Source organism: Dipodomys merriami, unplaced genomic scaffold, assembly GCF_024711535.1.
Source record: "Dipodomys merriami isolate MVZ:Mamm:240054 unplaced genomic scaffold, mDipMer1.0.p SCAF_21, whole genome shotgun sequence".
NCBI classification, from domain to species: Eukaryota; Metazoa; Chordata; class Mammalia; order Rodentia; family Heteromyidae; genus Dipodomys; species Dipodomys merriami.
Genome location: NW_027203493.1, coordinates 18027501 through 18052063, shown reverse-complemented (window position 1 = coordinate 18052063; position 24563 = coordinate 18027501). Strand labels below are relative to the sequence as shown.

The 24563-nt window shown below is 41.6% G+C and overlaps 1 protein-coding gene across 2 annotated transcripts; it reads left to right on the top strand.

The window, feature by feature from the left end:
- Positions 1-2356: 2356 nt before the first annotated feature.
- On the top strand, positions 2357-23381 carry Prrg4 (proline rich and Gla domain 4). Of its 2 annotated transcripts, XM_070032647.1 has the most exons (7): positions 2357-2599; positions 2973-3097; positions 10739-10902; positions 14288-14336; positions 16562-16694; positions 21972-22036; positions 22461-22647. In XM_070032647.1, exons 2-7 carry the CDS (start codon positions 2995-2997, stop codon positions 22553-22555), a joined length of 609 nt encoding a protein of 202 aa, XP_069888748.1. In that variant the 5' UTR covers positions 2357-2599; positions 2973-2994; the 3' UTR covers positions 22556-22647. The 2 variants fall into 2 exon arrangements, with proteins under 2 accessions (XP_069888748.1, XP_069888747.1); XM_070032646.1 differs by lacking the exon at positions 21972-22036 and having other exon boundaries at positions 22461-23381.
- Positions 23382-24563: the final 1182 nt, after the last annotated feature.

Here is a 24563-nt window from a genome sequence, read left to right as displayed (position 1 = left end):
TTATTACCACCTAACAGAATGTGTGGGGCAAACATAATGTAGAAGGCACTATGCTCAGTGATGGAAAGAAGCCTGCTTCTGCCTTACAGGCCCTTGTTCTTAGATCTAGATTTCAGCCCAATCCAGTTCTCCAGAATGTAGACTGTAAGGTTTATCTTTCTATCTCAGGGCTCCTTTCCTGAGTGAATAAACTGAAGAATGAGTATTTCCTGTTCTGTTCAAGCAGAAGAAATTATTTCTAATTCCTTCAGTCTGGTCTCAATTCTTTAAATAAAAGAGCCAAGCCCCAATGGCTCACAACTATAATCCTAGTTGAGATCTGAGGATTGAAGTTTAAAGCCAGACCATGCAGACAAGTCCAAGAGACTCTTAATGTCCAATTAACCAGCAAAAAGGTGAAACTGGAGATATAGCTTAAGCAGTAAAAAAGCCAAAGCAGAGCTGGAGGCCCTGAGTTTAATCCCTAGTACTAGGGTGCACACACACACACACACACACACACACACACACACAATGGGGGGAGTGAAAAAAGAAGAGAATGGAGAAAGGGAAAAGAGAAAACATTGTCTAGAAGAAGAGAATGAAACAGAATGTCTGAACAGTACTTAGGAAGAACTCATTGGATAAAATAAAATAGTAAGGCTGGGAATGTGGCTTAATGGTAAAGTGCTTGCCTAGCAGCTACATGAAGCCCTGAGTTTGATCCCTCAGTACTATATAAACAGAAAAAGCCAGAAGTGGCTCTGTGGCTTAAGTAGTAGAGAGCTAGCCTTTTGAGCATTAAAGGAAGCCCCAGAGTAGCTAAATAAAATAAATAAATAAATAAATAAATAAATAAATAAATAAATAAATAAATAAAATAGTAGCTTTGGAAAAAGAGGGATTTAATAGAAATTGAGCTAATCAAAGATTAGAAAAAAGTTGCCGGGCGCTGGTGGCTCACGCCTGTAATCCTAGCTACTCAGGAGGCTGAGATCTGAGGATCGCGGTTCAAAGCCAGCCCGGGCAGGAGAGACCGTGAGACTCCTATCTCCAATAAACCACCAGAAAACCGGAAGTGGCGCTGTAGCTCAAGTGGTAGAGCGCTCGCCTTGAGCTGAAGAGCTGAGGGACAGCTCCCAGGCCCAGAGTTCAAGCCCCACGACCGACAAAAAAAAAAAAAAAAGATTAGAAAAAAGTTTACTTTTTCATTCCTTTTTTTTTCTTTTAGCAAGTGTCAAGCCACATTGGCCAAAGAATGAAAATAAATAATGTTCCAAAGAACTGTTCAGCAAGGAAGAATATGACTATCACCTGGCACAGGTGCTCTGTCCACCTGCTTTCATTATTTGAGACAACAGTTCTTCGACATTGATCTCAGAGCTTCTTCATATTCTTTACTCCTTTTATTCATTTGAATTACATCATTACATTATATTATTACATTATTCTAGTAGCACCAGAGAATTTCCAAAATGTTACATTGAACCAAGACAGTGTACTTATTTTCTCTCTCGCTGTGTGTTACCACATAAACTCAATGTCAAGTTCAAGATTATTTGAGAATAAGGAGCTTAATGATCCTGGTAGATATGACTAAAAATAACAAAAGTTCAAAAGTATTGAGAACAAGCAAACTTTATTCATCTTTATAAATCTTACATTAATCTCGATATAAAATTACCTTTGATTCTAATCCTACATCATAGAAAAATACTCGAAAACTCAAGCATGTGCCACTGGTATTTTGTTAGCAGAATGATGATGTCATTCCTGTCATATGAAATCACCTCCGGAAATTTCCACTGTACACTCTTGAAAGAATGAAGGTGAAAAGGGCAAAACTCAATTCTTGTTTTCATAATGGAAATCATTTTGACCTGGGAGAGAGACACCCCAGACCTAATGAATTCCATGTATCAATTCATTTTTAGGCTTCTTCTTATTCCATATCACTCACGAAATGATTTTGTCTGATGAGTACTTAGTTCTCGATTGAGAACGGTTGGCCAAAGGTAACCTCAGACTCCTCGCTTAATGCAACGCAAAGCAGAAAAAGTCTTCCAAGTGCCAAGGGCGTTCTTGGAAGAACTGAGATGTTCCCTGGAATTCGCAGAGAAAGCCCGATGGAGAAATGAATCCTAAATGTACCACCCGCGCTGCCGAGGCGGGGCCACGGCGGGCAGGGGCGGGGGTTGGGGGAACCCGAACTTACCCAAGCTTGGGGACAGGAGCTGAACGGCTGACTCGCTCAGGGCCCGGGAGACGCCCGGCGCAGGCCCAGCAGCCACAGGTAAGCCACACCCCCGTCCCGGGAGGCGGAGCCTCGCCAGGTGCTCCCCCTGGTAGCCGCCTCCTCCTCTTCCCACTGATCCCCCTCCCCGACAGCCGCCGGAGACGCTGGCCGGAGCTCGGCCGGGCGGTGCCAGATCCCCGCGCGCTCCTCCGCGGACCCTCGGCGCTCATCGCGCGCAGAGCCCGGCGCTGCGGAGCGCGAGAGCTGAGTGTGGCCGAGATTTAAAGGGGGCCGCCGGAGACAAAAGGGCCTGGAGGCTTTAAGGACAACCCAACCCCGGGGCTCCGGCCCGGGAACTGCTGGAACATGTGCGGGAGAGCTCAGGTGCGGGGTGCGGGCGGGGTGGGGGGGGGGAGTGCTGCGCCACGGTGCCCGGGTGGGGAAAGGGATTATTCGGAGTGGGGAACAGGTGAGGGACCTCCGCGGAGCAGGTCGGACTCCAACGCAAAACACAAGGGGACAAGTGTCCTCGTTAGAGTCCTGGGGTTTGGTTTCCTGTCTTCGTCTCCAGGCGCTGTCAGGAGCCACTGGCCTGGAGCGCGCGCGCGTTGGGTTGGGGCCACCGAAACTCGGGTGGGGCGCAGTCGGGGGGGGGGGTGGCTTTTGAGTACAACTGATTTGTGACTCAGTTTGCCACTGAAACTCGAAGTGCTGAGATAGGGTCTTTTCTTTGATGTGCTTTTTTTGTTGTTTTTAGTTTCCCTGACAGTCGTCAGACTATGTTTTCACTTCTGATTCTACTCAGCCAACTGCCCCTAGCTACCTTCGCGTTTCCTCATTGCGCAAGAGCTCTGAAGGATGCCAGGCATGCTGGAGAAGAAGGTAAATAAGCGTGACTGCTGTACATAAGCAGGTCTGCAGTTTCGCAGAAAACCTTTCTGGAAACTCGAGCCACCTGTTAGAGTTAGCAATCGAGAAACTGCATTTTGGAATTACACAACACACTTTTCCCGATGGATACCTATAGTAGGTAAACCAGAAAAGCACTAAAATATCCTTTAGTTTGTGGCTTACTTGGTGATGTTGTGGAGATTTAAGTTTTTAACTATGATGTATGATGTGTACAAATTCGTCTCCCTGCGTTTTTCTTTTCTTTTTTCTTTTTTCTTTCTTTTTTTTTTTGGTCGGTCGTGGGGCTTGAATTCTAGGCCTGAGCGCTGTCCCTGCACTCTTCAGCTTGATCAAGGCGAGCGCTCTGCCGCTTGAGCCACAGCGCCACTTCCTCCCTGCGTTTTTCTTTGATATGTTTCTCTGTGTGTGTGTGTGTGTGTGTGTGTGTGCGCGCGCGCGCGCGCGCAGCATACGAAAGAAAGGACAGAGAGAGACAGAGACAGATCTGGTTTGTGGTTCACTGAATGGAAAGCCTATTTGGACTTCTAAAAAAAAATCATTAAGCGATTGTTTTCCTGGATAAAGCTAATGTAGTATTGTAATGAGCACAATTACTTCATGGAAAGATGGACAGAGAGTCGAGAATCTTGTCTGGGCTTGTTTTTTGCATTGCTGGGAGTCTCATGGTAAGCAAATGCTTTACCACTGAGCTATATCCTTTAGTTTGGATTTCTGAGACCCTGAACAAGTTAAGGCCCTTAATCCCTTGGGAATTTTTAGTGCCTTTTTCTATAACATGAGGGAGGATGAGAGGCAGAATTTTAGGATCCTTTTGACTCAAATATCTAGTTGTCTAGATAAGGGCAGATGGCTGAGAGGTTGAGTTTGAGACTTGCTTACCTGAATGCTATGGCTTTTAAATTTGGGTCTTAATCCTTGGGTTCCTGCTGCATTTGAAAGCTTATTCTACCTAGCAAGACCAGAAGAAAACAATGGCTAGACAACCTACTTATTGTCTAGTCATTGTGATTCCCTTCTTGACCACCACTACAAATTTACTTAATACCAGGTGTTGGTTTACACCTGTAATCCTTGCTACTCAGGAGGCTGAGATCTGAGGATCCCAGTTCAAAGCTAACCCAAGCAGGAAAGTCCATGAGATTCTTATCTCCAATAAACTACTCAGAAAAAGCCAGAAGTGATGCTGTGGCTCAAGTGGTAGAGCACTAGCCTTGAACACAAAGAGGCTCAGGGACAGTGCCCAGGCCCTGAGTTCAAGCCCCAGGATTGTAAAAAAAAAATAACTAAGTAACACATTCTGTCCCTTATCCTTCCTCATCAGATCCCATTTTCTTTTCTGTTTTCTTTTTGGTCCTGGGGCTTGAAGTCAGGGCCTGAGTTTTTTGCTCAAGTCTAGTGCTCTACCACTCACAGCTCCATTTCTGGTTTTTAGATGGTTAATTGGAGATAGAGTTTCTCAGAGGGGCTGGGAATGTGACTTAGCGGTAGAGTGCTTGCCTAGCATTCATGAAGCCCTAAGTTCAATTCCTCAGTACCACATACACAGAAAAAGCCAGAAGTGACACTGTGACTCAAGTGGTAGAGTATTAGCCTTGAGCAAAAGAAGCTCAGGGGGAGTTGGGGGGTGCGGGGGGAGGATTGGGAAGGGGGGTCGGGGAAAAAAAAGAAAAAATATATATTAATTAAAAAAAAAAAAAGAAGAAGCAGCAGCAGCAGCTCCGGGACAGTGCCCAGGCCCTGAGTTCAAGCCCCAGGAATGGCCAAAAAAAAAAAAAAAAAAGAGTTTCTCAGACCTTCTTGCCTGGGCTGACTTTTAACTATGATCCTCAGATCTCAGCCTCTTGAGTAGCTAAGATTATAAGTGTGAGCTACCAGCACCCCACTAGATACTATTTTCATTGGAGAAGAATACTCCTGACATATTTACAAACTTAATAATAATTAATACAGCTCTGTGTGTATGAGGGGGGGGGGTGGAGAAGGGGATCAATAAAGGAATAAAGGGGAGCCTAAAGGAATAGAATTCTAGGAAACCAGGTAGGCTACTTGGTGAGAATCAGGAAGGATTTTGGAAAGAAGGGCATCCTTCTTGGTACACCATGATTATGGTATGTTCCCAAGTCATAACATGTAGGTAAATATATCTGTATATGAGGTTGATGGCCTATACTCAGTAGGAGCAGATGCTCCTGCCCAGAATGCTTTTGATATTCATTCATTCATTCATCCATTCATTCATATGACACAGGCATAAAAGTTTCTGTGAAGGACATTATAAACTATGAAACGGCCTGACAATCTACCATTAAATCTGAGTTTAATCTCCAGTGCTACTAAAACTATATAAAAATGAAAATTTTACATTAAAAAAAACTGGGAAAGTGGCTTAGTGGTAGAATGCTTGCCTTGCATGCATGAGGCCTTGGGTTCGATTCCTCAGCACCACATAAACAGGAAAAAAAAGCCGGAGGTGGCGCTGTGGCTCAAGTGGTAGAGCGCTAGCCTTGAGCTGAACAGCTAAGGGACAGCGTCCAGGCCCAGAGTTCAGGCCCCAGGACCGGACCCCCCAAAAACAAAAACAAACCAACAACAACAAAAAACAAACAAACAAAGAACAACTGTGGGCTAGGCACCAGTGACTCAGTCCTAGCTATTCAGGATCTGAGAATCTGAGGATCTGAAATCTAAGGATCAGCCTTCAAATCCATCCTGGGTAGGAAAGTCTGTGAGACTCTTACCTCCAATTAACCATCAAAAAGCCAGAAGTGGATTGAATAAGGGAAGGCATGACAAAAAGGCATTCAAAAAGGCATGTACTCTTACGCTGGGCTCCAGTGGCTTATTCCTGTAATCCTAGTGTCTCAGGAGGATGAGATCTGAGGATTACTGTTCAAAGCTAGCCCAAGCATGCTCTTATCTCCAATTAATTGGCAGAAAACTGGAAGTGGCACTGTGGCTCAAAGGAGTAGAGCTCTAGCCTTGAGTGTAAAGGATCAGGGACAGCATCCAGGCTTTGAGTTCAAGCCCCAAGACCAACAACAGAAAGAAAGGAAGAAGGAAAGAAAAAAAAAGGAAAGAAAAGAAGGAAGGAAGGAAGAAAAGAAGTCCTTTACCTGACTTATGTAACTATAACTCCTCTGTACATTGCCTTTATAATAACAATTCTTTAAAAGCCAGAAATGTTGTTGTGGCTCAAGTGATAGAATGCCAGCCTTGAACACAAAAGCCCAGGGACATTGCCCAGGCCCGCTAGATCAAGCCCCAGGATTGGCTCAGAAACAAAAACAAAATAACACTGATACGATAACCAAGGTGGTTAGCAACTAATGGGCAGGTAGTATATATGGTGTGGATACTCTAGATAAAAAGATAATTCAGGCTGGAATTGGTGGCTCATGCCTGTAATCCTAGCTACCCAGAAGTCTGAGATCTGAGGATTGCGTTCAAAGCCAGCCAGGGCAAGAAAGCCCATGAAAGTCTTATCTCCAGTTGTGCCCATCTAATTGTAACCCCTCTGTACAGTATTTTCACAATAAAAAATAAATAAAAATTTTTTTTAAAGTGAGGAAGATTTTTATCATGCTGCCCAGAATTACATGCAACTTAAAATTTGTGAATTATTTATTTATGGGATTTTCTGTTGAATATTTTCAAACCATAGTGGACCTCAGATAGAAAGTGTGAAAGATGAAATTTTAGATAAGGGTTTACTATTGTAAATGGAAAGGGGAGGGGGCTTCAGCCAAATTCCGATAAAGCATTAAAGTTGGAATGACTTAAAAGGAGCTTATTTAGAAAATATGGATATAGGGCTGGGAAGGTGGCTCAGTGGTAGAGCGCTTGCCTTGCATGCATGAGGCCCTGGGTTCGATTCCTCAGCACCACATAAACAAAAAGAAAAAATAAAAAGCCGAAGTGGAGCTGTGGCTCAAGTGGTAGAGCGCTAGCCTTGAACTGAAGAGCTGAGGGACAGCACCCAGGCCCAGAGTTCAGGCCCCACGACCAGACCCAAAAAAAAAAAAAAAAAAAAAAAAGAAAATATGGATATAGAAAAGAGGAAGAGAATGGATTTGTAGGTTTGTCACAGTGGAATATATGGGCACCCTCATATCATAGTTCAAGACAAGAAAAACAGAGGTGCTGGGTGTCAGGTCTGCTAGGAAGAATAGCCCTTTCCCATTTCCTCTTCAACAAAGAGGGCAAAGAGCCTTACCAGAAATCACCTGCCTGAAACCAGTAATCACCTGACTGTGAGTCAGCAAAGGACCCCAGACTCTGAGGTCACTTCCTCATCCACTGAGGGTACTTCCTGAATCGCCCCAGTCATACCTCCTTTGGAGGGTGAGAGGCTCCCCAGGCTCTGAAATCACTCTCACATTCACAGTGGTCACACTGCCCAGCCTTTCCTTATATAATCCCACTCAACCACAAGTTCCCCCACTCTTCTCTTCCTCTCTTCCTCCTTCTTTTTTTCCTTCTTTCTCTGCATGTCTTCATTTCCTGGGAGCCAGCAGTTTGCTCTCCCTCCAATAAAATGTTTTCTGCCTGAACTATGTGATAGTCCCCTTTTGCCAAACCTTACACTGAGTGCTGGTGGCTCACTACTACAAGTAGTAGTGAGCTACTCAGGAGGCTGAGATCTGAGGATCATGGTTCAAAGCCAGCCTAGGCAATGAGACTCTTATCTCCAATTAACCACCAGAAAACTGGAAATGGAGCTGTGGCTCAGAGAGGTAGAGTGCTAGCTTTGAGCAAAAGAGCTCAGGGACAACACTCAGGATCTGAGTTCAAGCCCCCTTATCAACAATAAAAATAAAGAGAAAAGAAAAGCAGAGGAGGGAAGAGAATCAAAGAAATGTAAGTCAGTGCACTCTTCAGTAGTGCTCAAGGAAAATAACAGCCCTCATAGAACCCCAAAGATATTTCAGAAGCAGGGAAGTTTGGTTCTTTCAAATTAGAAACAAATCAAGGGATATTTAAACTCTAAATGACAGAGGAGAGTATTTCTCCTCAGATCATAGGGGAAGCAAAAAAAAAAAAAAATGATCTGGCACAAAGCTTAAGTCCCACTGACAGTCAATACTGTCATCCTCAAGGAAGTACCAAACAGGAAAGAGCCTCCTGAAGGCATATTTAATACAGCATCAATCATAATATCATGATATATTGGCATAAAAATCATTTCAAGAAAATAGAAATGTTTACACCTGTCCCTTTTTTATTTTCCTTTCAATTTTTTTTTTTTGGGTCCGGTCGTGGGGCCTGAACTCTGGGCCTGGGCACTGTCCCTCAGCTCTTCAGCTCAAGGTTAGTGCTCTACCACTTGAGCCACAACGCCACTTCCGGCTTTTTTCTTTTTGCTTATGTGGTGCTGAGGAATCGAACCCAGGGCCTCAGGCATGCAAGGCAAGCGCTCTACCACTGAGCCACCTTCCTAGCCCTTCCTTTCAAATTTAACATCATTATTAATTGAGTTGAAGGATGTATGGAGGGTATATTTATGTCAGGTAACCTACCATGAGAAAGGTAGCATTGCTTCTTTAGCCAATAAAAGATGATGATCTGGGAGGATCTGAGAAGTAGCATTACAGAGGCAGATTCATGCAATAAGTATGCAATAAGTCAATCAGCTGATGAGTTCCTTCATCACTAACTCGTTCAGTACTTTAAACCAAGTTGATTTCTACCACATTATATCTATATTTAGGTCCAAGAAGGTCTTTCAGCAGTTGGAAAGTTGAGTTTTCTTATGCAGTAAAGTAATTGTGTGTGTGTGTGTGTGTGTGTGTGTGTGTGTGTGTGTGTGTGTGTGTGTGTGTGTGTGTGTGTGTGTGTGTGTGTGTGTGTGTGTGTGTGTGTGTGTGCTGGCATTTGGGCTTGAACTCAAGGCCTTGTGCTCTCATTTGTTTGTTTTGCTCAAAACTGGTACTTTACCACTTGCACCATACCTCTACTTCCAGTTTTTTTGTTGGTTAATTGGAGTTACGAGTCTTAAAGACTTTTTTCTGCTTGGGCTACCTTTAAACCACAGTTCTCAGATTTCAACCCTCTGAGTAGCTAGAATTACAGGCATGAGCCACCAGAACCCAGCTTCATGCAGTAATTTTTTTTTTTTTTTTTTTTGTCTGTCATGGGGCCTGAACTCTGGGCATGAGCACTGTCCCACAGTGCCACTTCCAGCTTTTTCTGCTTATGTGGTGCTGAGGAATTGAACCCAGGGCCTCATGCATGCAAGGCAAGCACTCTACCACTGAGCCACCTTCCCAGCCCGCCCCCCCCCCCTTTTTTTAGTGATTTTTTTTTTTTAAGTAATTTCTTTTGTGCCAGGTCCCAACAATTCTGCTTCCATGGAGCATGCCTTCTAGCAAGAACAGTGGTGACAGATGAGTATATGAAGCATATAGAACACCAGGTGGTGCTAAATGCTCTAGAAAACAGCAGGCACCATGGAGAGTGTTCACGCTGGCTACATAGGAAAAAGTGTTCAATGATACATTGAAATCAATTCGAAAGGAAGTATGGGGGCAAACTGAAAGAAGAAAGTTCTATTCAAAGGAAACAGCAATTGAACAGAGGAAAGATTCAAAGTGATAGAAGCCAGCTCAGAGTGCACAACAAAAACCTTAAGGATAAGGGGTAGGAGGTGAGGTCAGAGGTAGGGATTAAGGACCAGATCTTTATTTTTGTCAGTTGTGAGGCTTGAACTCAGGGCCTGGGCACTGTCCCTTTGCTTAAGGCTAGTGCTGTACCACTTTGAGCCTCAGCTCCACTTCTGGTTTTCTGGTGGTTACTTGGAGATAAGAGTCTCACAGGGGCTGGGATGTAGCTTAGTGATAGAGTACTTACTCAGCAAGCCCTGGGTTTGATTCCTCAGTACCACATAAATAGAAAAAGGCAGGGAAAAAAAAGGCAGAAATGGCTTTTTTACTAAGTAAAAAACTTTACCTGGCTCTAGTGGCTCACACTTATAATCCTAGCTACTCAGGAGGCTGAGATTTGAGGATCTCGGTTCAAAGCCAACCCTGGGCAGGAAAGCCTGTATGACTCTTATCTCCAATAAACCACTCACAAAACTGGAAGTGGCACTGTGGCTGAAGTGGTAGAACACTAGCCTTGAGCTGAAGAGCTGAGGAACAGCGCCCAGGCCCAGAGTTCAAGCCCCATAACCAGCATTTTTTTTTTTTTTTAACTGATGCTCTACAACTTAAGCTTCAGCTCCACCACCAACTTTTTGGGTCAGATTTTAAAGCCATTGAGAATATGGCCCAAATAACCAGTGGCACATGCCTATAATCCTAGCTTCTCTGGAGCCTGAGATATGAGGATCAAGGTTTAAAGCTAGTTTAGGTAGACTCATCTATTACACTCTTATCTCTAATTGGCTACCAAACAACTGAAAGTAGAGCCAGCCTGGAATGGAAAAAAAACAAGGAATAGCATTCAGGTCTTTACTGAGTTCAAGCCCCAATATTGGGACAAACACACAAAAAAAGAACATTTGGTAAAATTTAGCCACATTAGGACAATAATTTACTTTTTCTGCAATTATGAAAAGGTTTCTGCATTATTTTTACAACCAATGTTTAAAATCTATTTTTATTTTTTTATTAGTCTTTAAATCAAAAGAAGAAGCAAATTTTTTCATTCATCGCCGCCTCCTATACAATAGATTTGATTTGGAGCTCTTCACCCCAGGTGACCTAGAAAGAGAGTGCTATGAAGAACTCTGCAATTATGAGGAAGCCAGAGAGATTTTCGTGGATGAAGATAAAACGGTAATATAATTTATTATGTGAACTGACTGAAAACTAAATTGTATTTAAGAAAATGGCACTTCCAGTCTTAGATTTTTTTCTTCTTTCTTTCTCTTTCTTTCCTTCTTTCTTTCTCCTTTCCTTCCTTCCTTTATTTTTTTTTTGGGGGGGGGTGCCAGTCCTGGGATTTGAACTCAGATCCTAGGCTCTGTCCTTGAGCTTTTGTACTCAAGGCTAGTGCTCTACCACTTAAACCACAGCTCCTTGTACAGCTTTTTGGTGGTTTATGGGAGATAAGAGTCTCAGGCATTTTCCTGGTTTCCTTTGAAATAATGATCCTCAGATCTCAGCCTCCTGAGTAACTAGGATTATAGGTATGAGCCACCATGATTTTTTTCTTTTCAAATATAAGGTTTCACATATTTATTACTGCACCCATTCTTTTTTTTTTTTTGCCAGTCGTGGGGCCTGAACTCTGGGCCTGGGTGCTGTCCCTCAGCTCTTCAGCTCATGGCTAGCACTCTACCACTTGAGCCACAGTGCCACTTCTGGCTGTTTCTGCTTATGTGGTGCTGAGGAATCGAACCCAGGGCCTCATGCATGCAAGGCAAGCACTCTACCACTGAGCCACCTTCCCAGCCCATGCACCCATTCTTAAAATAACCAAAGAAAAATCAGTTTTAAAAAGCCCAACTATCAGTCCAGGCAATATTGACATTGTAGCTTGACTGGTTCTTGGTGCAGTATAAATATATGGGCATTGTACAATTCCTTACAGACCCAGCTTGGTTCTCCGCCAGTGTCTTCTCTTGGAGTTGTACCTGATTTTGTTCCTGAATCCACTGGGGGAGTGGGGCAATTTTGTCTTTGTTTCTTGGCCAGAAACTGCTTGATGCTGAAAGACCTGGGAGAAGTCTTGGTGAGAACCCCAGTAACTAGGATGGCAAACAAAAGCTGAAGAGTCAGTCTCAGATTTTCTACCATAAATGAAATCCAGGTTGTAAACCTGTTATCTCTTTCTAGTTCTTTAAGATGCTAATTACCCTTTTAGCCTTATCTTTATATTTAATTAGCTGAGTTTATAAGTAATTTGAAAATTATGGGCTATGCAGTGATTTTGTGTGTTAAAGTTGGTTCAAAAACAACCTCAGAGAAGAATGAATTAAATCTGGAGATATGATCTGAAGTAGCACTTGCCTAACAAGCAGGAGACCTTGGGCTTAATACCTAGCTTCCCCAACCAGAAAACAAGTTATTATTTAAGTTAGTACTCTGAATCATGTTTCAAACATTTAAAACTCAGAGCAATTTCTTCCATCAATGATCTTGCCTTTACTTTGATGACCCATACTCATATTTTAAGTCTTTAACTGACAATCTACTTTGTGCTGTTTTGCTAGTACATCTACATTCAAGAGCTTACACTGGTTTTTCTGTGTAATTTAAGGAAGTTTTGTTTTAGAAACTCTCCCTTCAAATATGTACTTAAATCCTATCTGTTAATCTTGATCTCAAAACAGATAAATAACCCTGAGCTGAAGTAATCTAGCATAATCTTGAAGAAAGTTAAGTGATCCAAATTCTTCTGTAGACTAAATAACTGGAGCTCCTTTTCTTTTTTGTCAAACCTCATGTTTTACTTTTTTACTCAGTGAGGACCTTTCAGGCATTATTCAAATGCCTTTGGTAAAAGAAACTCATTCTATTCTTCCATATTTGTGCCCAGTCTACTGTTTTCTGCAAATGTTTGCTGTATTTAACAAAGTGGGAAAATAAACAGTATATTTTACAGTTGTGTTAGTTGAGATTTGTGTGTGTGTGTGTATGTGTGCATGCACACGCACTAGTGTGCTCATTCTGGAGCTTGAACTCCAGGCCTGTGTGCTGTCACTGAGCTTCTTTTGCTCAAGACTAATGGTCTACCACTTGAACCGCAGCTCTGCTTCCAGCTTTTTGGTAGTTTATTGTATGGATTTTCCAGCCTGGGCTGGCTTTGATATGTGTTCCTCAGATCTCAGCCTCCTGAGTAGGTAGTGAGCTACTACATACAGGTGTGAGGTACCAGCACACAGTCAGTTGACATTTTATGTGTTTTTTTTTCTAAACCTACTTTCTTTTTCATTTAGTTCTCTCTTTTCCTTTCTTTCTCTCCTTTTCTTTTTTGATGGTTGTATTAGTGATAATGGGGGTTTAGACTCAGGATTTCTATTGCTAGATAGGTGCTCTACCACTTGAGCCCTTTTCTGTCTGATTATTTTTGAGATAAGGTCTGACTTTTTGACCAAGACAGTCTGGACTTCAATCCAGACAATTACTTGCCACTATGCCCCTCTAACTTTTGTTTATTTATTTTTATTTATTTTGGTCAGTCATTGGGCTTGAACTTTGGGCCTGGGTACTGTCCCTCAGCTCTTCAGCTCAAGACAAGTGCTCTACCACTTGAGCCATACCACCACTTAAACTCCTCCATGTTTTATTGGGATTGGGGGAAGAGAGCATGTTCTCACAAACTTTGTTACTGGAGTTGGCCTACAATCACTATCTTCCCAGTCTCAGCCTCCTGCATAGCTGAGATAACAGACGGGAGCCACCCAGCTATTGGTTGAGACGAGGAGCTCAAAATATGTTCCTCCTGATCTCAGTCTCGAGGGGCTAGAACTATAGATGTAAGCTATACTGCACACAAACTCATTTTCCAATTTTATCATTATTATTTAAAGCCTAACTTCCTTTAAATGTCTGAGAACTTAAATTATCTCAGGGATAACAGCAGTAAGTAGCTTTCAATAAAATACCCTAGCAAACTGAGGGCCACCCTAACATAGAAAAATTCAGACTCTTATTCAAATATCGTAATAGGTCCATAGCTCCAATTACTACCTTTGGAATGTTCACTTTTTTTTTTTCTTCTTTTTTGTTGTTGTTGGTTGTGGGGCTTGAACTCGGCGCCTGGGCACTATCCCTGAGCTCTTTTGCACAAGGCTAATTAGTGTTCTACCACTATGAGTCACAACTCCACTTCCAGTTTTTGAGTGATTAGTTGGAGATAAGAGTCTTGCTAGAACTTTCTTGCCTGGGCTGACTTAAAACTTTGATCCTTAGATCTCAGCCTCCTGAGTAACTAAAATTACAGGCATGAGCCACCAACACCAGGCTGTTCACTAAATGGGAAAGTCCTCACTTGGGAGAGCTGAGAATGAAGTATTCCCTTAACCAATTAAGCAGACTGCAGAGACCAGCGTGAGAAGTAGTGTTTTAATGAGGGTGAGTCACGCCCTTCAGCTTGAATGAACTGATGTCCCACCTCAGATGTAGGCCAAGAGCTTACCACCCCTCATTTAGGTCACTAGGAACAAATGAAATGATTGTAAATTGCATAAACTTGGAAATTCTATCTTTCTCTTAGATGACATTTTGGCAGGAATATTCGATTAAAGGACCAACCACAAAATCAGGTAAGGCAAGACCTGAAAAACTTGAATGTTTTCCTTGCTCTCAATGTATTGTAATGCATTTTAGTTTTGTGTTTGAGTTTGGCTGTTGTTCAACATACATACTTTCTAAACCCAAGGAATATTTCTCAATTATATACTGGGCTATCTGAGGCACAGAAGACTACCTTCATCTATTTATATACTGAAAAGCAAGTTTGGTGAGATATTGGAGAAATGAGATAATCAACATAAAGCTGTTTTAAACCTCTCAGTTATAAGTCAAGACTTGTAAGACAGAACAAGTAGAACTCTTAGTTTCAAGTTGTGAACTCGTTTAACTTTTTCTTTTTTTATCATTACAAATGACTGGAATACTTGTGCTAGGTAAATTAAGATGATTGGATAGGAGCTGTAGCTGTAGTGCAGTGATAGATTGCAAGACCCTAGGGTCAATCTTCAGCATGAAAAAAAGAAGAGAAAATAAAAGGGAGGGAGAGGAAAAAAAGAGAGGGAAAGAGAAGGGGATGGGAAGGGAGAGAGAGGAGAAAAAGACAAGGAAGGAAGGAAGGAAGGAAGGAAGGAAAGAAGGTTGACTAGAATTACATTTTTTCTGTCTTTTGTTAGTACTGGGGTTTGAACTTAGTGATTCTAGGTTTGCTAGGTAGGCACTCTACCACTTGAGTCATGACCCTATTCATCTTTGCCTTCATTAAGTTTTGAATAAGATCTCATATTTATGCATAGACAGATTTGGACCTTGATCCCTCCATTTATACTTTCCACATTGCTGAGATGAGTAGTTCCTGCCACTACACCTAGCTTTGATGAGTTATGCTAACTTTTTGTGTTGATGAATCTTGAACCTCTACCCTCAAGCTCTCTACTTTCTAGGTACCTAGCATTACAGGGAGGACCCACTGAACCCAGCCCAGAAATTAAACTACTAGTAGGGAGAGGAAAACCCTTTATCTTATCTTTATAGCTCATCTCTTACTGATTTTTTTTTTTTTTTTTTGATTATGGGACCTGAACTCTGGGCCTGGGTGCTGTTCCTCAGCTCTTCAACTCAAGGCTAGCATTCTACCACTTGAGCCACAGTGCCACTTCCGGCTTTTTCTGCTTATGTGGTGCTGAGGAATCGAACTCAGGGCCTTATGCGTGCAAGGCAGGCACTCTACCACTGAGCCACCTTCCCAGCCCTCTTTTTTTTTTTGTCAGTTGTGGGGCCTGAACTCTGGGCCTGGGTGCTGTCCCCTAGCTCTTCAGCTGTAGACCAGCGCTCTATCACTTGAGCCTCAGCCTCACTCCCGGCTTTTTCTGCTTATGTGGTGCTGAGGAATCGAACCCAGGGTCTCATGTATGCAAGGCAAGCGCTCTACCACCGAGCCACCTTCCCAGTCCTAGATGTTTATTTTTGTTAATTATTCTTTCATTCCTTTTAAGTAAGACCATCCTCACCAAAGGAGACTACCTTGTGTAGCTACACCAAATTGTTCCATAAATTGATCTGAGTAGTTAATGCCAAAATGTGTCTAGTTAAGCAAAGAATAGGCTTATTCAACTTACTGTTGGATATTATCCACTTCATATGATCTACTTAAAATAAATGATTAAGGCTCTTCAAAGTATCATTTACATTGTTTTTCAGGCAGATTCTCTAGCACAGACTTCTCTTTTTCATGGTATTGGCAATTGAATTGAGGGCTTTGCACTTGTAAGGCAAGTGCAAAGTGCCATTTTCCTACCCTTTGTTGTTTAAGTTTTTCAAATAGGGTCTTGCAATTTTGCCCAGACTGGACTCAAACATCAACCTTCCTACAATTCCTGAGTAGCTGGAATTGCAGGAATGAGCCACCATGCTCAGCTAGCTGTACTACAGAATTTTTAAAAGTCATTAGCAGCCTGGTACTGGTAGATTATGCCTATAATCTTAGCTGCCCAGGAGGCTGAGATCTGAGGATCATGGTTCAAAACTATCCTAGGCAGGGAAGTCCATGAGAAACTTATCTTCAGTTAAGCACCAGAAATCAGAAGTAAAGCTGTAGTTCAAGTGGTAGCATGCCAGCCTTCAGCAAAAAGGGACAGTGCCCAAGCTCCGAGTCCAAGCCTCAGTACTGTTATAAACAAATATATAATCAATAATTATATACTTCATAATGTGTCAAATTTATTGAAATGGTAGATGATGCATTTTCATTGTTGTGTTTTAGTTATAAAATATATTTATTTTAACTATTTCTTTTAAGATGTTAACAGAGAGAAAATTGATGTTATGGGTCTTCTGACTGGACTAATTGCTGCTGGAGTATTTTTGGTTATTTTTGGATTACTTGGCTACTATTTTTGTATCACCAAGTGTAATAGGCAAACAGACTTGTGGTAAGTAAAAGTATTCAGTTCATTTATACTTTCTATATTATTATTTTAAGATGTATCAAACAAATGGCTGCCTATTATTTAAAAAGGAAATAAACTAGAATATAATCAGGTAAGTTGCAAAAGCAGAGATTTCCCATATAGCCTTGAACCAGTTTTTTCTACTTTTACTAATTATGCTATTGGCCAGAGGTAGCCCCAGACAAAGATCCTTCTCTCTGGGATCCTAGTGGCTGAAATCACAGGGGCATACCATCATGGCCAACTTAGTGATTAAAACAGTGTCTCACTAACTTTTTGCATGAACTGGCTTTGAACCATTTTAAAAGATGATTGTATAACTATCCAAGTATAAATGCAATATAATGCAGAACAATAAGAAACAAAAGAGCTGGGCACCAGGGGCTCACATCTGAAATCCAACCTACTCAGGAGGCTGAGATCTGAGGATCACTGTTTGAAACTACTCTTTTTTTTTTTTTTTTTTTTTGGTTGTGGGGCTTGGAGGCCTGGGCATTGTCCCTCGGCTCTCAGCTCAGGGCTATGGCTCTACCACTTGAGCCACAGGACCACTTCTGGTTTTCTGGTGCTTTATTCCAGTTAAGAGTCTCATGGACTTTCCTGCCTGGGCTGGCTTTGAACTGCAATCCTCAAATCACAGCCTCCTGAATAGCTAGGATTGCAGGCATGCTCACTGGCACCTGGCGAAACTAGACTCTTATCTCCAATTAACCATCAAAAAGCTGAAAATGAAGTTGTGGCTCAAGTCAGAGAACATTGGCCCTGATCAAAAAGGCTCTTACTACTTGAACCACATCTCTACTTCCAGCTGCTTTTTGGTGGTTATGGGAGATAGGAGTTGCAAGACTTTCCTGTCCTGGCTGGCCTGCAATAATTTTTTTAAACATACTTGATGATTAAAAAAAAAAAAAAAAAGCATTGTGCTGCCAAGCACTGATAGCTCACACCAGTAATCCTAGCTATTCAGGAGGCTAAGATCTAAGAATTGAGGTTCAAAGGCAGCCCAGGCAGGAAAGTCCAAGAAACTCTTATCTCTAATTAACCACTCAAAAACCAGAAGTGGAGCTGTGGCTCAAAGTGGCAGAGTGCTAGCCTTGAGCAAACAAGCTTGACAGTGCCCATGGACCAGAAAGAAAAAGTACTGTGCTACCAGGTGCCAATGGCTCATGCCTGTAATCCTAGCTACTCAGGAGGCTCCAATTTAGAGGATCATGGTTCAATGCCAGCCAACTTGGACAGAAAAGTTTGTGAGCCTAGATCCCCAACTAACCAGTAAAATGCTGGACTGGAGGGGTGACTCAAACAAGAAAGCTGAGCAAAATCATATGGAATCTGCAAAATAAAGAAAGAGAAAGAAACGAGGAAAGGAAGCAGGTAGGCAGGAGAATAAGTACTCAATAAACTTATAGCTATTAATTTGCAAATTAAGATCTTTCTTGAAACTTACATAAGACAGGTTACATCTTCCCATACAGTGTTTATGTTTCTTTAAAAAAAAAAATAGCCCCATGGGCTGGGAAGGTGGCTTAGTGGTAGAGTGCTTGCCTTGCGTTCATAAGGCCCTGGGTTTGATTCCTCAGTACCACATAAGCAGGAAAAGCTGGAAGTGGTGGTATGGCTCAAGTGGAAGAAAACTGGAGCTGAGGGACAGCACCCATGCCCAGAGTTCAGGCCCCATGATGGACAAAAAAAAAAAGTTCCATAGTTGGTATAGCATATACATTGTAAATGTAATTATTACTACTGAATTGTTCTCTTCAAATCTGTATACCTAAAAAGAAAAAGTATGTATCTAATATACATAGGTATTAACAAAAAAATTATTGGAATAAAAAGTAAGAGGGCAGCTGAGCATTGTTGGCTTATGTCTGTAATCCTAATTACTTAGGAGGCTAAGATCTGAGGATCATAGTTCAAAGCTAGCTCAGGCAAGAAAGTTTATGAGACTGTTATCTGTGTATCTTAAAGCTAAGATTAGTTATCCCCTAATATTAGTCTAGTTAACGGATGGTTTACTGGCATTTTGACAACCAGTATGTCAACCAGGTCCTCACAGCAACTCCTTTGAGTTTCAGAAGACTATTTCAAGATAAACTTACTGGATATTCTCCTAGTTGAGATTAACTTTCAAATAGTTCCTGAAGTACTCTGCATCATCCACTGTCTCCATAAATTGTTCTATCACAGTTGCTTGTTCTCTGTTTTGCAAGTCTGAAAGTGGGAGGAAGGGTTGAAATACTCAGAAAAAGACTGAAAATAAGATCATTGTCAGAAAAATTTGCCTCTGTTTAAAGATGCCAAGAGATGGAAAACAAGATCTTTTCATTTCTTGGTTCCTGGATTTAGCAGAGGAAAACAGGCTTCATCTAATATTTCCATTTTAAAGATATTCATTAGTACATACTTTCTGATTTCAATCCTATTGGATGCATGCTGTACAAGGAAATACTACAGAAATATTTAATGACCAATGTAATTATTACGCTGCTCCTGTTATTCAGTTTTGAAAATTAACATGGAAAGAATTATTTGTTCAAATGAAGTATCTTGTCTGTCCTGTTCCCTGTAAGCAAACACTTAAGCTAACAAAGTGTGGCAAGGAACTAACCTACCATGAATACACTCCCAACTTTCTGACAGAGGAAGAATTGTGTTAAGCCCTCTAAGTAAACTAATATCCTCTCAGTCACCTCACAACTATTGAAGGGCTGATTATCCAGTTCCTAGTTTACACAGACTTTTTTGCTTCGCTTTTCTCTCTGTATTTTTTTCTCTCCTTCCTTTCAGTTCAGATCTGATAATTACTTCCGTGGGAAAAAAGGTATTTTCAGAGGCAAATTGGCTGATTCCGTTTTTAAAAAGTTTGCGGTACTTACGGTCTTAAACTACCAGTTCCTGGGCAAGAATATGGTACACATTAATCAAATTTATTTATTTATTTTGGTCAGTCATGGAGCTTGAACTCTGGGTCTGGGCGCTGTCCCTGAGCTCTTCAGCTCAAGGTGAGCGCTCTACCATGTGAGCCATAGCACCACTTCTAGTTTTCTAGTGGTTTATTGTAGATAAGAGTCTCACGGACTTTACTGCCCTGGCTGGCTTTGAACCATGACCCTCAGATCTCAGCCTCCTGAGTAGCTAGGATGATAGGTGTGAGCCACCAGCACCCAGCTTTTTAATTAAATTGTTTTTATTTTTATTTTTTTTTATTTTATTTTATTTTTATTTTTTGTCGGTCATGGGGCTTGAACTCTGCACTGTCCCTGAGCTCTTCAGCTCAAGGCTAGCTCTCTCCTACTTGATCTACAGTGCCACTATCAAATATTACTAATCTTACTTTTAAAACAAAATTATTTAGGGCTTTAAAGTTTACAATAACAAGCCCAGAAGATATGCGGTTATCATATCTTTTTTCTCCTTTTTTTATTTTGGTCGGTCGTGGGGCCCGAACTCTGAGTCTGGGCGCTGTCCCTCAGCTCTTTAGCTCAAGGCTAGCGCTCTACCACTTGAGCCATAGCTCCACTTCTGGCTTTTTCTGCTTATGTGGTGCTGAAGAATCGAACCCATGGCCTCATGCATGCAAGGCAAGCACTCTACCACTGAACCTCCTTCCCAGTCTCTTTCACCTGTCATTGGCTGACTAGTTTTTGTGGAAATAGTAGGAACTAAGTGTCCCTCACACAACTCCCTAGTGCTAGGGCCTTGAACATGCTAGGCAAGCACTCTCCCATGGAATTCTTCATCCCTAGCTGAAATTAAATGACATGCATGTATATCACACACATATATATACACATATATATATATGTATATATATATACATATATATGTATATATATGTGTGTGTGTGTGTTCATATATATAATATATATTTATTTCTTTTTTAAGTTGGCTTAGGTTAGTGGAAAAACAAAAAATATATTCTCAGTACAGCAATACAGTGGAAGCCCAGAGAAGGTCTGGCGTTGGAGCTGCCCACAGCAGAGGAGTATAAAGCTGCTTCACTGAGGAAGAAGGGGGAAGGAGGATGAATACAGTCAAAGTATCTTATTTGCATGTGTAAAAATAGAACAATGAAACCTGTTGAAATTGTTTTAAGAAAGGGAAGAAAAGGGAGAGTGATAGAGGGAGTGAAGCTGAATGGGATATTTTGTTTACTTGTGTGGAAATGTCACAATGGAGATTTCCCCTTTATGAACTAATATATGCTAATTAAAAAGAGTTGCTTCAGCAAGAACAATGAGCTACCAAAGAAGAGGAGAGTCTGGTGGCTCCTGCCTGTAATTCTAGCTACTCAGGAGGCTGAGATCTGAGGATAGCAGGTCAAAGCCAGCCCAGGCAGGAACATCCTTGAGGCTCTTATCTCCAATTAATCACCAGAAAACTGGAAGTGGCACTATGGCTCAAGTGGTAGAGCACTAGCCTTGAGTTGAAGAGCTCAGGGACAGTGGCCAGGCCCAGAGTTCAAGCCGCACAGTGGACAAAAAAAAAAAAAAAAAAAGAACAGGAGCTTGGGCTGGAGGTGGCTCTCCCCTGTAGTCCTACCTACTTAGGAGGCTGAGATCTGAGGATCACAGTTCAAAGCCAAGCCTGGACAGAAAAGTCTGATTTTTTTTTTGGGTCCGTCATGGGGCCTGAACTCTGGGCCTGGGCGCTGTCCCTCAGCTCTTCAGCTCAAGGCTAGCGCTCTACCACTTGAGCCACAGCGCCACTTCCGGCTTTTTTCTTTTTGCTTATGTGGTGCTGAGGAATCGAACCCAGGGCCTTGTGCATGCAAAGCATGCGCTCTACCACTGAGCCACCTTCCCAGCCCAAGTCTGATATTTTTATCTCTAATTAACCAGCAAAAAGTCAGAAGTGGAGCTGTGGTTTATGTGGTAGAGTATCAGACTTGAGCAAAAAAATTAAGGGACAGCACCCGCTCCCAAGCCCTGAGTTCAAGCACCAGTGCCCCAACACACACACACACACACACACACACACACAGAGGAAGGCTTTGAAAAGGAGGCTCCACAGTTAGAACATAATTCTTTAAAAAGCAGGCTACCACTATACTTTTGAGAAGCAGGAAATAGGCATGGTGTAAATTCTGTTTGTGAAGGGTTGACCAGGTAGCAGGACTTGAGGAAAGAGCAGTAGGGATGGGTGTCAGCTGTTGTAATTATCTCCATGGCATCTGTTTTCTTGGCTTGGAGTTATGCCAGCTTACAGCAAATCCTGGAATTAATTGATCTCACATCATACTTGGAAAATTTAATTCAGGAGCCAAAGAAAAGGCAGTTCACATATTTCAAGTCTTGGTTATCATGTGCCAGACACTGCTAGAGGTAAGTAATAGAAACATGATGTTTTATGTTACATAAATCATCTTCCTCTGTTCACAACTATATTGAGGTAGCTACTATTATCCCCATCTAGAGGAGGAGCACCCTGAGTCAGGGAAATTGATTTTGTTCACATAGCCATTAGAATGAGACTCAGGTTTCAAACTCATGTCTGGCTTCAAAGCTCTTAGCTTTTCCACTATGGCAAGACTCTTCCAGAGTATATGGGTGAAATAAAATTGTTGTTATACGGCTGGGATGTAGCTTGTAGCTTGGTGGCTGCCAAAAAAGAAAAAAAGAACTTAAAGCTATTGTTATTTTACTAAGCTGGTGTCAACATTTATTAAGACAGTTGATTTTGTGATGTCAGCATTGTAGCCCCCAAACGCTATCTTTCTTAGACCTAAAATGCTATCTCTCTGTTTAGTTCTTCAGCTATATATGCAAGAAGCAACCACCATACTCCTTCCATCATTTTCAGAAGACCAGAGGAGGCTGTTTTGTCTCGATCACCATCGTTAGAGGACACAGGATTACCTTCTTATGAACAGGCAGTGGCACTGACCAGAAAACACAATGTCTCACCTCCACCACCATATCCTGGCCCAGAAAAAGGATTTAGGGTATTTAAAAAGTCTATGTCGCTCCCATCTCACTAAGCCCATCTCACCATCGTGCTCTAGGAAACCCATGTTTTTGAATAGCTTGTTTTCCCTGAACCAAAAGGACAAAAGGTCTGTTTTTAGCTCTTCATTATGGACAGTGAAGAATAAAGGATGAATAAGCACTTGAATGGCATCAGGGATCCATTTGCATCTTGAAGCTGAACTTGATCAGTTTGATAATGATAAGACTTTGACTCCCGATCTTTGAAGATAAAAGAAAAACTACATTTGTGTGATGAGCTTTTGGTTGGTTGGTTTTTGTTTTGTTTTGTTCTTGGTGCTAAGGATTAAACCCATGACCTTGAGCGAATCCACTATTGAACTACAGTCTCAGCCTCTAGAATATGTATCTTAATGGTTCAAAACCCTTCATGAGGCTGGGAATATGGCTTAATGGTAGAGTGTTTGCCTAGTATGCATGAAGCTCTGGGTTCTATTCCTCAGTACCACATAAACAGAAAAAGCCAGAAATGGTGCTATGACTCAAGTGGTAGAGTGCTAGCCTTGAGCAAAAGAAGTTCAGGGACAGTGCCCTGAGTCAAGCCCCAGAACTGGAAAAATAAAACAAAACTCAAAACAACCGGGGCTGGGAAAGTGGCTCAGTGGTAGAGTGCTTGCCTTGCATGCCTGAGGCCCTGGGTTCGATTCCTCAGCACCACATAAGCAGGAAAAAAAAAAAACAACTCAAAACAACCTTCATGACAACCAGTGATGGTTGCACATGCTTGAAATCTCAGCACTTAGGAGGCTGAGGCAGAAGAATCAAGAATTTAAACTCAGCCTAGGCTATGTAAGAGAGAAGGATTTTTGTTTGTTTTTTTCCCTTTTTTTAATAGCAATTTTTTTATCGTGATTAAGTGATTATAATAAATTTCACAAATTTTACAGTATTGTGAGATAGTCATACTTAGTTAAAGTCACAAACACATTCTAACCTTCATGGGGCAAATTGTCTTTATTGTGGTCTATAAAGTTTATGAGTTCTATGAGCTTTGACAATACAGTTATTTCTTTTCCTTCTTTTTTTATTTTTTTTATTTTTTATTTTTTATTTTTTTTATTTTTTTTATTTTTTTATTTTTTTTTGGGTCCAGTTGTGGGGCCTGAACTCTGGGCCTGGGCGCTGTCCCTCAGCTCTTCAGCTCAAGGCTAGCGCTCTACCACTTGAGCCACAGCGCCACTTCCGGCTTTTTTCTTTTTGCTTATGTGGTGCTGAGGAATCGAACCCAGGGCCTTGAGCATGCAAGGCAAGCGCTCTACCACTGAGCTACCTTCCCAGCCCTCCTTCTTTTTTTAAAAGTTACTTTATTGTTATTATTGAGGTGATGTATGGAGGGATAACAAAAGTCAGGTATTGAGTACATTTCCTTTAACACATTATCTATCATCTCTTCCTTCTCTTGCTACCAGTTTTCTTCTGTTTTGTGCTAGAGATTGAACTCAGGGCCCACATTCGCAAGATAGGCACTTGAGCCCACAGCCTCCAGCCCTATAAGGTTTGAAGCTAGTTTAAGCTGAATAGCAAGATCCTGTTTCAAAAACAACAAAACAAAAATCTTTGTTATAAATAGCATAACTGGAACCAGCAAACTGTTTCCTTTGTGCAGATAAAGGCTGTAGATTTCTTGTGTTGAACATTAAAAAGTTAAAGATTTCTAATCCTTAGCTTATGTCCAGCCATTACTAATGGACCTACTCTATTAGGATTTCTTTTTGATTGGAAATGCATGTCAGAATTTGACATTTCAAATTTTGTGGCCTTAATAAAATCACTTTTTAAAATATTTTAAATTAAGCTGGGCACCAGTGGCTCACACCTATAATCGTAGCTACTCAGGAGGCTGAGATCTGAGGATCATGGTTCA